The 12,725-nt window shown below is 41.4% G+C and overlaps 1 protein-coding gene across 6 annotated transcripts in view; it reads left to right on the top strand.

Moving 5' to 3' along the window:
* Positions 1-12,725, top strand: part of LOC107745321 (band 4.1-like protein 1) — a 349,703-nt gene that overhangs the window by 251,379 nt on the left and 85,599 nt on the right. For all 6 annotated transcript variants that reach the window (XM_016559185.1, XM_016559184.1, XM_016559183.1 and 3 more), the window contains 2 exons: positions 488-585; positions 2,879-3,054. In XM_016559185.1, the coding sequence (XP_016414671.1) occupies positions 488-585; positions 2,879-3,054 (274 nt within the window). The remainder of the gene's footprint in view (positions 1-487; positions 586-2,878; positions 3,055-12,725) is intronic.

Below are 12,725 nucleotides of genomic sequence, written 5' to 3'. Positions count from 1 at the left end.
AGTAACGTCCCTAGTACTGAGCCTTGAGGTACTCCATACTGCACTTGTGATCGATATGATACCTCTTCATTTACTGCTACGAATTGATGGCGGTCAGATAAGTACGATTTGAATCATGCTAATGCACTTCTATTAATGCCAACAAAGTTTTCTAGTCTATGCAAAAGAATGTTGTGGTCAATCGTGTCGAACGCAGCGCTAAGATCCAGTAGCCCTAATAGAGAGATACAACCACGATGAGATGATAATAGCAGGTCATTTGTAACTCTAATGAGAGCAGTCTCGGTACTATGATACAGTCTAAATCCTGACTGGAAATCCTCACAGATACCATTTTTCTCTAAGAAGGAATATAATTGTGAGGATACTACCTTTTCTAGTATTTTGGACAGAAAAGGGAGATTCGAGATCGGTCTGTAATTAACTAGTTCTTTGGGGTCAACTACCTGGGAACTACCTGATTTGTTCTTCCCCTTCTTTTACACAGTATGAGCAATTTGAGAGCACCATTGGCTTCAAGCTTTCTAATCACAGAGCCGCCAAGAGGCTATGGAAGGTTTGCATTGAACATCACACCTTTTTCAGGTAAACTAGCTGGACTAATTTGATTTATTTTATTGATTGATATAATTTTGTTATCAACGTTGTAGTCATGTTAATGTTAATGTGGCAGCCTTTATTTTACTTCACATTTTTTAGTGACAAACCTTGGGTCACCATTGTCCTATGAATTTAGCTTTTATGACTTTCAGTCATTTGTGTTTGACCCCCAATGCCTGAAGCTGTCACACTACTGAATATGTTTTGTTTCCCTCATTTGCATGAAATTTAAATGGCATCAATGGAGAACATAGTCTAGTGTGGCTATGTCTTGATAGTCATACTGCCTTTTTTTAAATATATGAGAAAGTTTAGGAATGATTAATATTGATAAAGAATCTCAGATTGAATGCCTCTGTTGGCATATCCTCTATTGCTCCAGGTATGTTATTATAAAGACCAGAATACCATAGCTCGTTCAAATACTGAGGTGCTAAACCATTCAGGGCTTTATAAGTAATTAGCAAGATTTTAAAATCTATACGATGTTTAATAGGTAGCCAGTGCAGTGTTGACAGAACCGGGCTAATATGGTCATACTTCCTGGTTCTAGTAAGAACTCTAGCTGCTGCATTTTGGACCAGCTGGAGTTTGTTTATTAAGCGTGCAGAACAACCACCCAATAAAGCATTACAATAATCTAACCTTGAGGTCATAAACGCATGGATTAACATTTCTGCATTTGACATTGAGAGAATAGGTCGTAATTTAGATATATTTTTGAGATGGAAAAATGCAGTTTTACAAATGCTAGAAACGTGGCTTTCTAACGAAAGATTGCTATCAAATAGCACACCTAGGTTCCTAACTGATGACGAAGAATTGACAGAGCAGCCATCAAGTCTTAGGGAGTGTTCTAGGTTATTATATGCAGAGTTTTTAGGTCCTATAATTAACACCTGTTTTTTTCAGAATTTAGCAGTAAGAAATTACTCATCATCCAGTTTTTTTTATATCGACTATGCATTCCGCTAGTTTTTCAAATTGGTATGTTTCGCCGGGCTGCGAAGAAATATAGAGCTGAGTATCATCAGCATAACAGTGAAAGCTAACACCGTGTTTCCTGATAATATCTCCTAAGGGTAACATGTAAAGCGTGAAGAGTAATGGCCCTAGTACTGAGCCTTGAGGTACTCCATACTGCACTTGTGATTGATATGATACCTCTTCATTCACTGCTACGAATTGATGGCGGTCAGATAAGTGCGATTTGAACCATGCTAATGCACTTCTATTAATGCCAACAAAGTTTTCTAGTCTATGCAAAAGAATGTTGTGGTCAATAGTGTCAAACGCAGTGCTAAGATCCAATAGCACTAATAGAGAGATACAACCACAATCAGATGATAAGAGCAGGTCATTTGTAACTCTAATGAGAGCAGTCTCGGTACTATGATACGGTCTAAATCCTGACTGGAAATCCTCACAGATACCATTTTTCTCTAAGAAGGAATATAATTGTGAGGATACTACCTTTTCTAGTATTTTGGACAGAAAAGGGAGATTCGAGATCGGTCTGTAATTAACTAGTTCTTTGGGGTCAACTACCTGGGAACTACCTGATTTGTTCTTCCCCTTCTTTTACACAGTATGAGCAATTTGAGAGCACCATTGGCTTCAAGCTTTCTAATCACAGAGCCGCCAAGAGGCTATGGAAGGTTTGCATTGAACATCACACCTTTTTCAGGTAAACTAGCTGGACTAATTTGATTTATTTTATTGATTGATATAATTTTGTTATCAACATTGTAGTCATGTTAATGTTAATGTGGCAGCCTTTATTTTACTTCACATTTTTTAGTGACAAACCTTGGGTCACCATTGTCCTATGAATTTAGCTTTTATGACTTTCAGTCATTTGTGTTTGACCCCCAATGCCTGAAGCTGTCACACTACTGAATATGTTTTGTTTCCCTCATTTGCATGAAATTTAAATGGCATCAATGGAGAACATAGTCTAGTGTGGCTATGTCTTGATAGTCATACTGCCTTTTTTTAAATATATGAGAAAGTTTAGGAATGATTAATATTGATAAAGAATCTCAGATTGAATGCCTCTGTTGGCATATCCTCTATTGCTCCAGGTATGTTATTATAAAGACCAGAATACCATAGAGACTTGGTGGTGGGCTATTTTGACTTGAGACAATTACCTATCAACCACTCTGTAGCTTTTAATTAATACAGGGGGTTGTCTTTTCAGAACCTTCTGATGCAGATTATTAATGACGTCAATATCAGTAAACCAATAACATTTTCCTGTATTGGTCTGTTTTAGGCTAGTGTCCCCTGAGCCACCACCAAAGGGCTTTCTGGTGATGGGTTCAAAGTTCAGATACAGTGGAAGGACCCAGGCCCAGACACGGCAGGCCAGCGCTCTGATCGATCGGCCCGCTCCCCACTTTGAACGGTCCACTAGCAAGAGATACCTTCTTTCTCGCAGTCTAGATGGAGGTTAGAACACTTTTGTTTTCCTCTACTTTGCCTTTTCCTGTAGCAAAATTGTCTGCATTTTTGCCAGACTCTATATTGTAGCTTTCCACTACTTTCAGTCTTTCACAATGGACACAGTTAATCTAGGAGTTAATTATAGTAGCACATACCTTATTCAGTGGTGACCATGTCACTACAATTATTATGAGGAATCTTTAAAAAACAACCATTGAACATTTTGCTGAACTGTTGTTGGACTACAGGAAACATGGAATATCATAATAATAAGTCATAACACAATTGTACTTCAAAACTGTAAGAAGATACAGAAAAGTTACAAAAAATATAAAATTAAGCAAATTATCTTTATACACAACTGTCACATGATATTATAAAAAACACATTGTGCCATCTTTAATTTTACATTTTCCTGTATTTCCTGTAATTGAGTGGCTTGTCAGAATATTATATTTCTCTAATACATAAACTAAGTAAGCATGACCAAAGTCCTTATAGGGAAAATAATTTACTGAAGGTAGTAGTGTAGCACATTTCTTTAGTATCAAAGTTAGAATGAAAGCCTCTCAAGCATCTTAACCTTCTGCGCGTGGGACAGAACTAATACATAATCAATAGATACAGTACAGCTAGGACCTTCCACTGGAGATGCTGCAATACACAGGACAGCTGTAATAAACAAGACACAGGATATGCTTTAGGAAAGAGGTTTGGCTAAGTGACATTTACATTACAATGTCATTACTCCGCTACAGTTTGTTCAGTGTTGATTCAGTTGAGTTATAAATAAAGGTAATTTTAGCGATAAGCAGCTCAACTGTCTTCATAAATCAATTTATAAATAAATTATAAACAAATATAATTCAAATATAAAGCAGCTGTTTATAAGACATTAGGTTTAATGTTCAGCTCAATTCATTTCAAGTTTTGTTATGATCCGATATAGTGTCAATGCCGTCAGATTGACAATATTACTGAATATCAAGTGTCTTTTAAACTGCAACTAAGCAAGCCAAAAAATGACAGCGACAAGGAACCTGAACTCTGTCCGGTGACAGAAATTAACAAAAAAAACTTTCCAAAAGAATGTTGTAGTCAATAGTGTCAAAGGCAGTAGTAACAAGGTCAAGTAATACTAATAGAGAGATGCAACCATGATCGGACAATACAAGCAACTCATTTGTAACTCTGATAAGTGCAGTTTCAGAACTATGATATGATCTAAATCCTGACTGAAATTCCTTGCAGACACCATTCCTTTTTCAAAAAGGAATATAGAAGGATTCCTTTTTTCTAGTATTTTTGAAAAGAAAAAAAAATGTTTAGATCATTTTGAGATTTAAACAATGAACATTTAAGATAATTCTGTAGTCAACTAATTCTTTAGAATAAAGTTTTTTTTTTAGCTCTTTCAGAGTTTCATTCTCTGTGAAGTGATCTGTTATATTTCTCAGTTCATCTCAATGGATGCGCAGCGCACCTGTATTTGACGTACCGTGAACTCTAGTGTGAAGGTGCACGACTCGTCGTCACTTTGTCTCACACACATGCAAAGAGAGAGAGAGCAAGAGAGTCTTGCATACCATGCAGAATTGACGTGCTACATGTAAACCATATACTTTGTTGTTTTTTCCTGTCAAAATAATGGAGTTCTTTTGGAATTCTTCAGCTTTTAAGAACTGCCGGGTTCTCCGGTAGTAGGCGGAATTAATGCGCAAACGACGATCTCATTGGCTGGCGCTCACCTATTATCGTCCCTGTTTTGATTTCAGCAAATATATATATATACACACACACACACATGCATATATGGTATATCAGTCTGGCGAGTAAACTTAAAAATGTACTAGCCAATGGCGATTCAATTGCCAAGGTGTCCGTAGAGGGTTGATATGTAAAACGTTTTAAAGAGTCTAAACAATGCACTTCAAAGATAGGCTATAAGACAACTCCTGTTTACTTTTTTTTGCCAGTATTTTAATATATCGCGATGGCAACACTATTTGAGATATCCAAAAACATTCATAATTTAGGTTCCTCAGTGTTTTTGCATCAGGTAGCAGTGTTGGGGGTTCTCCAGGACCAGGATTGGGAACCACTGCTCTAGTGTGAAGGCGCACGACTCGCCGTCGCTAATTCTCACACACGCAAAGAAAGAGACAGAGCGAGAGAGAGTCTTGCATACCATGCAGAATTGACGTGCTACATGTAAACCATATACTTTGTTGTTTTTTCCTGTCAAAATAATGGAGTTCTTTTGGAATTCTTCAGCTTTTAAGAACTGCCGGGTTCTCCGGTAGTGGGCGGAACTAATGCGCAAACGACGATCTCATTGGCTGGCGCTCACCTATTATCGTCCCTGTTTTGATTTCAGCAAATATATATATATACACACACACACACATGCATATATGGTATATCAGTCTGGCGAGTAAACTTAAAAATGTACTAGCCAATGGCGATTCAATTGCCAAGGTGTCCGTAGAGGGTTGATATGTAAAACGTTTTAAAGAGTCTAAACAATGCACTTCAAAGATAGGCTATAAGACAACTCCTGTTTACTTTTTTTTGCCAGTATTTTAATATATCGCGATGGCAACACTATTTGAGATATCCAAAAACATTCATAATTTAGGTTCCTCAGTGTTTTTGCATCAGGTAGACAAAATTTGGTGTAAAATGTATGAGAGCAGTTTCAGGAGTATATAGAAGATGAATATCAAACTTTGAAGCATTGCCATGGCAACAATATTTAAGTTATCAAGAATCCCTACACAGTTTTACATCTGCTTTTGACATTATTCTGATGTAAGTCTGAAGCAAATCAGGTAAAAATAAAAGGGTGATTTCAAAGCATTTTGAAAATGACACACTTCCTGCTGCCTGTTCTGGCTCTGTCTGTTTTAGCATTTCAACTCCCCATTGTTATGGAAGGAGACTCACACAGAGGATTAGAATACAAACTAGGATATTTATTGACAGCAAATGATGCAGATGGTAATGACAGGTGAGTATTATAGGCAATTGAGCAGTTCTCTGAATTGATGGAGAATATAACACAGTCTCTGGTCTCGCAGGAGATCGTGGAAGGGAGACAGAAGACAGCACACACCTCAGATGACGAGTAATGAGAATATTCCCACGGAGATGACAACTGGAACGGACGTAGGAACTGAGCACAGGAGAACACACTGGAGGAGACACAGAAGGTAAGTACACAAGGCAGGTAGGTAGCTCAATGTATCGCACAGATAGCATAGAGAGTCCACTTCGTATGAACGAGACCGGACACTGGAGTGAAGAGAGGTGTGCTTTTGTAGGAGTCCTGATGAGAGTGCAAATTCCAAACAGGTGCGTGCAATCAGTATTCAGGTGACAGTGTGCACTGTGATTGAGTGGTGGATGAGCCTGGCCGATCTGTGACAGTGCCCCCTCCTACACGGCCCGCTCCTGAGGGCCGATGACCCCGACGTCGTGGTGGTCTACCTCTCCCTCGGGGCCCAGGACGATCTGGATGAGTGGAGTGAAAGGCCTCCAGCAGTGTGGGATCGAGGATGTCAACTCTGTGAACCCATGACCGTTCCTCTGGCCCATGTCCTTCCCGGTCCACGAGATATTCCAAGAGACCACCACGGTGCCGGGAGTCCAAGATCTTGTTGACCTTGTAGATGGCGCCGTCCTCCTGGATTAACGGAAGAGGGGGTTCCTCTGTCGGGCCAGGCTCTGTGGAGACAGAAACAGGAAGGTGGTAAGGTTTGAGCAGTAAAACATGGAAGGAAGAGTGAATCTTATACTGTGAGGGAAGCTGAAGTTGGCACGTGACTGGGTTTATCTGCTTGATGATGGTGAAGGGGCCAACATATCTGGGACTGAGCTTCTTGCAGGGCAGGCACATCCTGATGTCCCGTGTTGACATCCAGACCTTCTGACCAGGTTGGTATGGAGTTTCAGCCCTTCGAAGGTCTGCTGTCATCTTGCTTCTGCGCACTGCCCGCTAAAGCTGATGGTGAGCTGCGTCCCAGACCCTCTCACTATCTCGGAACCAGTAATCGATAGATGGGACATCAGACGGCTCCCCCGACCAGGGGAATAGGGGTGGCTGGTAACCGAGTACGAAGGTAGTGAGTCCAGTGGACGGCTGGCGAAGGGAGTTCTGCGCATACTCGGCCCAGCCTAGGAACTGGTTCCAAGAGTTCTGGTGGCCATAGCAGAAAGTTTGCAGGAATTAATTTGCCAGAGGGTAGGTGGTGTGGACTCTTGGCGATGGCACAGTCAGAACAGCCTTGGAAGAACCTTCTCACATCCCTGGCCATATTGGGCCACCAGAAGCGATCTTTCAGCAGCGAGATGGTGTTGTTGGCCCCTGGGTGGCCAGTGCCCAGAGAAGTGTGAGCGGAGTGAATCAGGGGAGTGTGTTGTGCTCTGGTGACATACTGCAATCCTTGTGGACAGCCCAGCGGAGTGGCCGTGGAAGCATTGGAGGAGGCGGCTGGATTGGGGGACCATTGGATGGGGTTTACGATGATTTCCTTAAAGATAATGGATTCCGGTTCCTCACTGACCTCTTCAGGAGCATGAAGACGAGAGAGAGCATCCGCTTTCACATTTTTGGGACCTGGACGATAGGAGATGGTAAAATTGAATTGAGTGAAAAAGAGTGCCCATCGTGCCTGGCGAGGATTAAGTCTCTTGGCGTCTCGCAGATATTGCAGATTTTTGTGGTCAGTGACGACAATGAATGGATGTTGTGCACCCTCCAACCAATGCCTCCATTCCTCCAGGGCCAGCTTAATGGTAAGGAGTTTTCTGTTGCCGATATCGTAGTTTCTCTCCGCCAGGCTGAGTTTGCGAGAGAAGGCACATGGATGGAGTTTGGCTGGAGACCCCTGCTGCTGAGACAGCACCAATCCTACCCCGGTAGTGGAAGCGTCCACCTCCACAACGAAGGGCCTGTTGGGGTCTGGATGGATGAGGAGCGGTGCACAGGTGAAGGCTTGAGGGCTTCGGTGGTTGGAACTGGCCAGTTCCTGATGGCCTCTACCTTCCCCTCATCCATCTGGATGCCACCGTTATCGATGATGTAACCAAGGAACTGCACTGAGGACTGATGGAAGGAGCATTTCTTGGCTTTGAGGAACAGATGGTATTCCCTCAGGCGTTTCAGGACCTCCGCAACGTGGTGGCGATGTTCGACCATGCTCCGGGAGTAGATGAGGATGTCATCAATGTAGATGAGGACGAACCGATGTAGATACTCCCGGAGTACCTCATGCATGAAATCCTGGAATACGGAGGGGTCGTTTACCAGGCCATACGGCATGACGAGATACTCATAGTGGCCAGTAGGGGTCACGAAGGCGGTCTTCCATTCGTCCCCCTCACGTATCCGGATGAGGTTGTACGCGCTGGGTCTAACTTGGTGAAGACTGTGGCTCCACGGAGATGTTCCAATGCCACTGGAACGAGGCGAAGTGGATAGCGAAACTTGACGGTAATCTTATTCAGCGCCCTTATTCATCGATACAAGGCCTCAAACCTCCATCCTTCTTGGCCACAAAGAAAAAGCTCGAAGAAGCAGGGGATGTAGAAGGGCGGATGTAGCCTTGATGTAAAGTCTCCTCAATGTACTCCTCCATGGCCTTCTGTTCGGGGAGTGATAATGAATGCATTTTTCCACGGAGCACTGGCTCACCCGGAATCAGGTCTATTGCACAGTCCCATGGCCGGTGCGGAGGTAACTGGGAGGCTCTCTTCAGGCAGAATACATCACTGGAGGGGGCGTAACAGGGTGGAATGTCAACTGACTGTTTCTCGACTGGGCTCTCGATGGACGTGGAGTTGACTGTAAGTGTTTCGGAATGAAGAGGCGATGGCTGAGGAGTGTGAGGGAAACAGTCAGGAAAACAAGTACTGCCCCACTTCAGGACCTCACCAGTACTCCAGGAGATGACGGGATCATGTTGCACCAACCAGGAGATGCAGAGTTTCCTCGTGTAACTGTCCAACTTGTAAGTGGAGAGGACCCACACTGTGGCGCACATGTCTTCGGCTGAGTGGTTTTCCCATCACCAATTGGACCTGGTAGGTGGTTTTGGTGGCAGTGGTCGGGAGCTTGAGCTGGCGGCAGAGATTCCCGGAGATGAAGTTCCCGGCTGACCCAGAGTCGAGGAGGGCGTGTATTGGAAGGGAAATACCGGAGGCAGTAAGATTCACAACAGAGATGAGGGGCTGCATATTGACTATCGATGGCTTAATGACACTCACCATGGGTCGTGGTGGGTGAATTGGGCATGCCGCGATTACATGCCCACCAGCTCCACAGTACAGACATAAGCCCTGGGTCAGCCGTCTCTGCCGTTCCAATGAAGAGAGTCAAGTGTTATCCACCAGCATGGGCTCGTGACCTGGATCTGGAGGACTGATGGTGTCTGGCCGGCGAAGGAGTGGAGTGAATGGTTAGAGTCGATATTCTTCTAAACAAGACTGCATACGAGTAGCACATCGGATGGACAGCTGTATAAATCGTTCCAAACCATAGGAGTCATCATAGGCAGCGAGCTGAAGTCTCACTCTCGATTCTAATCCCTGCCGGTAGGCGGTGAGGAGTGCGCGCTCATTCCAGCCGCTGGCTGCTGCGAGAGTTCTGAACTTGAGGGCATAATCGTTAATGGATAGAGAATCCTGACAGAGGTGATATAATTGTTCACAGACAGAGGTATCGCCTGCTGGTCTGCCAAAGACTTCTCGGAAATGTACAATAAAATTATCAAGAGATTGAGTGCAGTCCCTGCTTGGGACCATATGGTCTCGGCCCATCGTCCTGTCAGCAGGGATATGATGCAGCCGCATCTTTACACAACGGATAAAGCCCAGGAAAACACAATGGAGGAGACACAGAAGGTAAGTACACAAGGCAGGTAAGGTAGCTCAATGTATCGCACAGATAGCATAGAGAGTCCACTTCGCATTAACGAGACCGGACACTGGAGTGAAGTGAGGTGTGTGCTTTTGTAGGAGTCCTGATGAGAGTGCAAATTCCAAACAGGTGCGTGCAATCAGTATTCAGGTGACAGTGTGCGCTGTGACTGAGTGGTGGATGAGCCTGGCCGATCTGTGACACCCATACTTGTCATTTTATATTCTATCGCTTAAATTTATATTATTGACTTTCCGGGTTTTTAAGAACAGTGTGCAATGCACATGGTAGTGTATGGTAATTTTGCTGTGTCATTCCATCTTATTAACAGCATTTAACAAGGCACTGCCTTTAAGTAAAGTTTGATTATTATTGATTTATATTATTCTGTATGTAAGGATTACATGTAGAAATACAGTGGTGGCCAAAGTTATTAGAAAACTAGTATTTTCACCAGTTAAAAAATGGTTTTAAGTTTACATTTCCAAACATTCATTTTGCCATTAATTGTAATAATCCAGTGAGATTTTTGTTTGCTCAAGGAGTCTGACAGCAGCCAGTGCTCCACACAGAGATCTGATCTCAACATCATCCAGTCTGTCTGGAATGACATGAAGAAACAGTACAAACTGAGACAGACTAAATCCAGATGATCTGTGGCAACGTTGCCAAGATGCTTTAAGGGTGTTTTCACACTTGAGTCCTCTTTAAAAGAACCGAACCCAGACCCCTTTAAGTGGACCAAGAGGTGAACAAGTGAAAAAGTACCCAGTTTTCTTTGTGTTCACACTATCGCAGTTCCTGAAATAGGACTCAGATCCTTTTTTGGTCCACTTAAGCAGTAATGGTGTCTCAGACCTCTTTGTGTTCAGACTGTTGCTTTTTGGATCTAGTTCAGTGTTTGAAGGCTGACATTATGGAATATTTTTATATTTTGCAGAAAAATATATGTTTCGTACACTTTTGCAATATTTATTTTTAATTGTTTTCCTTGTTTATGTCATCGTGTTTATATTATAGCACACAGGGTTTCTGCAGGATTTTTAAGCTCAAATGTAAGACTTTTTAAGACTGTTTTTAAGACCTGCACGGATAAAATTTATGCCATATGAGTGGGGTGGGGCAATGTCAATGGTAACATATTAAACTGTAAAATGACTGTAAAAAGCATGATTTACAGTTACAGGTTTTCACAAAAAAAATATAAAAAATAATACAATGAAATAAAATGTAAAATTTCAGCCTTTAAATTACAAACCATTTTTAAGAAAAGAGTCAAAAATCAAATGTATCAATTATTATATTAATGGTTTAATGGCTGGTTTAATATCAATTATTATTTTAAACCAGCAGAAGGGCTGTAAAAAAAAAATGCGAATTCATTCTCTGCCAGCAGGTGCGCTTTCAGAACTGCATAAAGATAGACTTTGAAACGTGCGGCGCTCATATTTATCCAATGAAATCATAGCCTTTTTCATTTTAATCATCACATTAAGCTATATGGCAATTGTCTTTCAGTCCCCATTGTACTTTTTATGGCCTTAAATTTGATACAATTAACTGTAAGACTTTTTAAGGACCAGCGGAAAAGGCATGCTGACATTAAAATTTTAAATTAAATTGGACAAATAAAATAAGCATACAGTCCGTAAGTTTTGCCTCTTTGTCGCCATCTCTGTTTGAAAACCTGTAATTGCAGCTGTGTGCGGAATTATATTCCATGCGTGGGGTTGTGCTCCAGCGCGGATATTGTCATACCATTCGAATTTCATATTAAGAAATTCTTTTAACTAGGGGTGTGACGAGACACTTATCCCACAAGACGAGACACGAGACTGGGTTCACGAGAACGAGACGAGATTTTTAGACTTTTTTTTAAAGAATTCCTCAATGATGAAATATATAGGGAAAAATAGTCTTTTATTCAACTGAAAAACACAAAATGCAAAAAACGTAGGTGCATTTGAAATAAACTTGTATGAAATTAAACATCTATTTTAATACATTTTATGCAGTAATAAACAACATGTAAACACTGCAAAATGTTTTGCCACAAACTCAACTGACAGGCAAGTAATTGCACAAAAATTATAAATAGTATAAATAAAAATATATAATAAACACGATTAATGTATCCATTTAAAAGAATAAAGTAGTGGTTCCCAAACTGGGGGGCGGGGCAAGGCTGAGGGATAGTTAGGGCCTAAATAGGTTCCTAAATTCCGTTTTAATTTTTCTGGATTCCGTTTTTTTCCGTTTAAATTTTTCTCGACTCATTTTAATAGTTAAATTAAATTGTATTAATTAAAAAGCATGTCTAATTAATTAAAATCATGAAACTAAAATGTTTGTTTAATTTTAGTAGTAGTAGTAGTAGTAGTAGTAGGCAATGTACATTCTACTGGAAAATAGTTATAGGCACAATGTCTTCAAATCAAACTGGACTTTTATTTTGATGGGTTGCAGTGAATACCTTTACAGTTCTGTGTATGTGATATCAAATCAAACACTAAAATGCTCATGAAATGACTCTCAGCGCAGTTCTGGAGATATTGTTCATGTGTTTACGTCCTCATTTAGTGAGACGGAAGATGCTGAAATCACCGCGAGTGTCAGGCGCGCTTCAGTGTGTGTGTGGTAAATGAAAACGCGCATCTGTGCCATTCATTAACAGAGACACACAGAACATGCAGGATTCATTTTTAAATCGACTTTTGCGGCTTAATATTTACAGATACTGGCTTAATATTTACAGATG

This window comes from Sinocyclocheilus rhinocerous, unplaced genomic scaffold (genome assembly GCF_001515625.1).
Source record: "Sinocyclocheilus rhinocerous isolate Xijiao unplaced genomic scaffold, SAMN03320098_v1.1 scaffold1730, whole genome shotgun sequence".
Lineage (NCBI taxonomy): Eukaryota > Metazoa > Chordata > Actinopteri > Cypriniformes > Cyprinidae > Sinocyclocheilus > Sinocyclocheilus rhinocerous.
The sequence above is the reverse complement of the archived record's forward strand: the minus strand, read 5'-3'. Positions and strand labels throughout refer to the sequence as shown.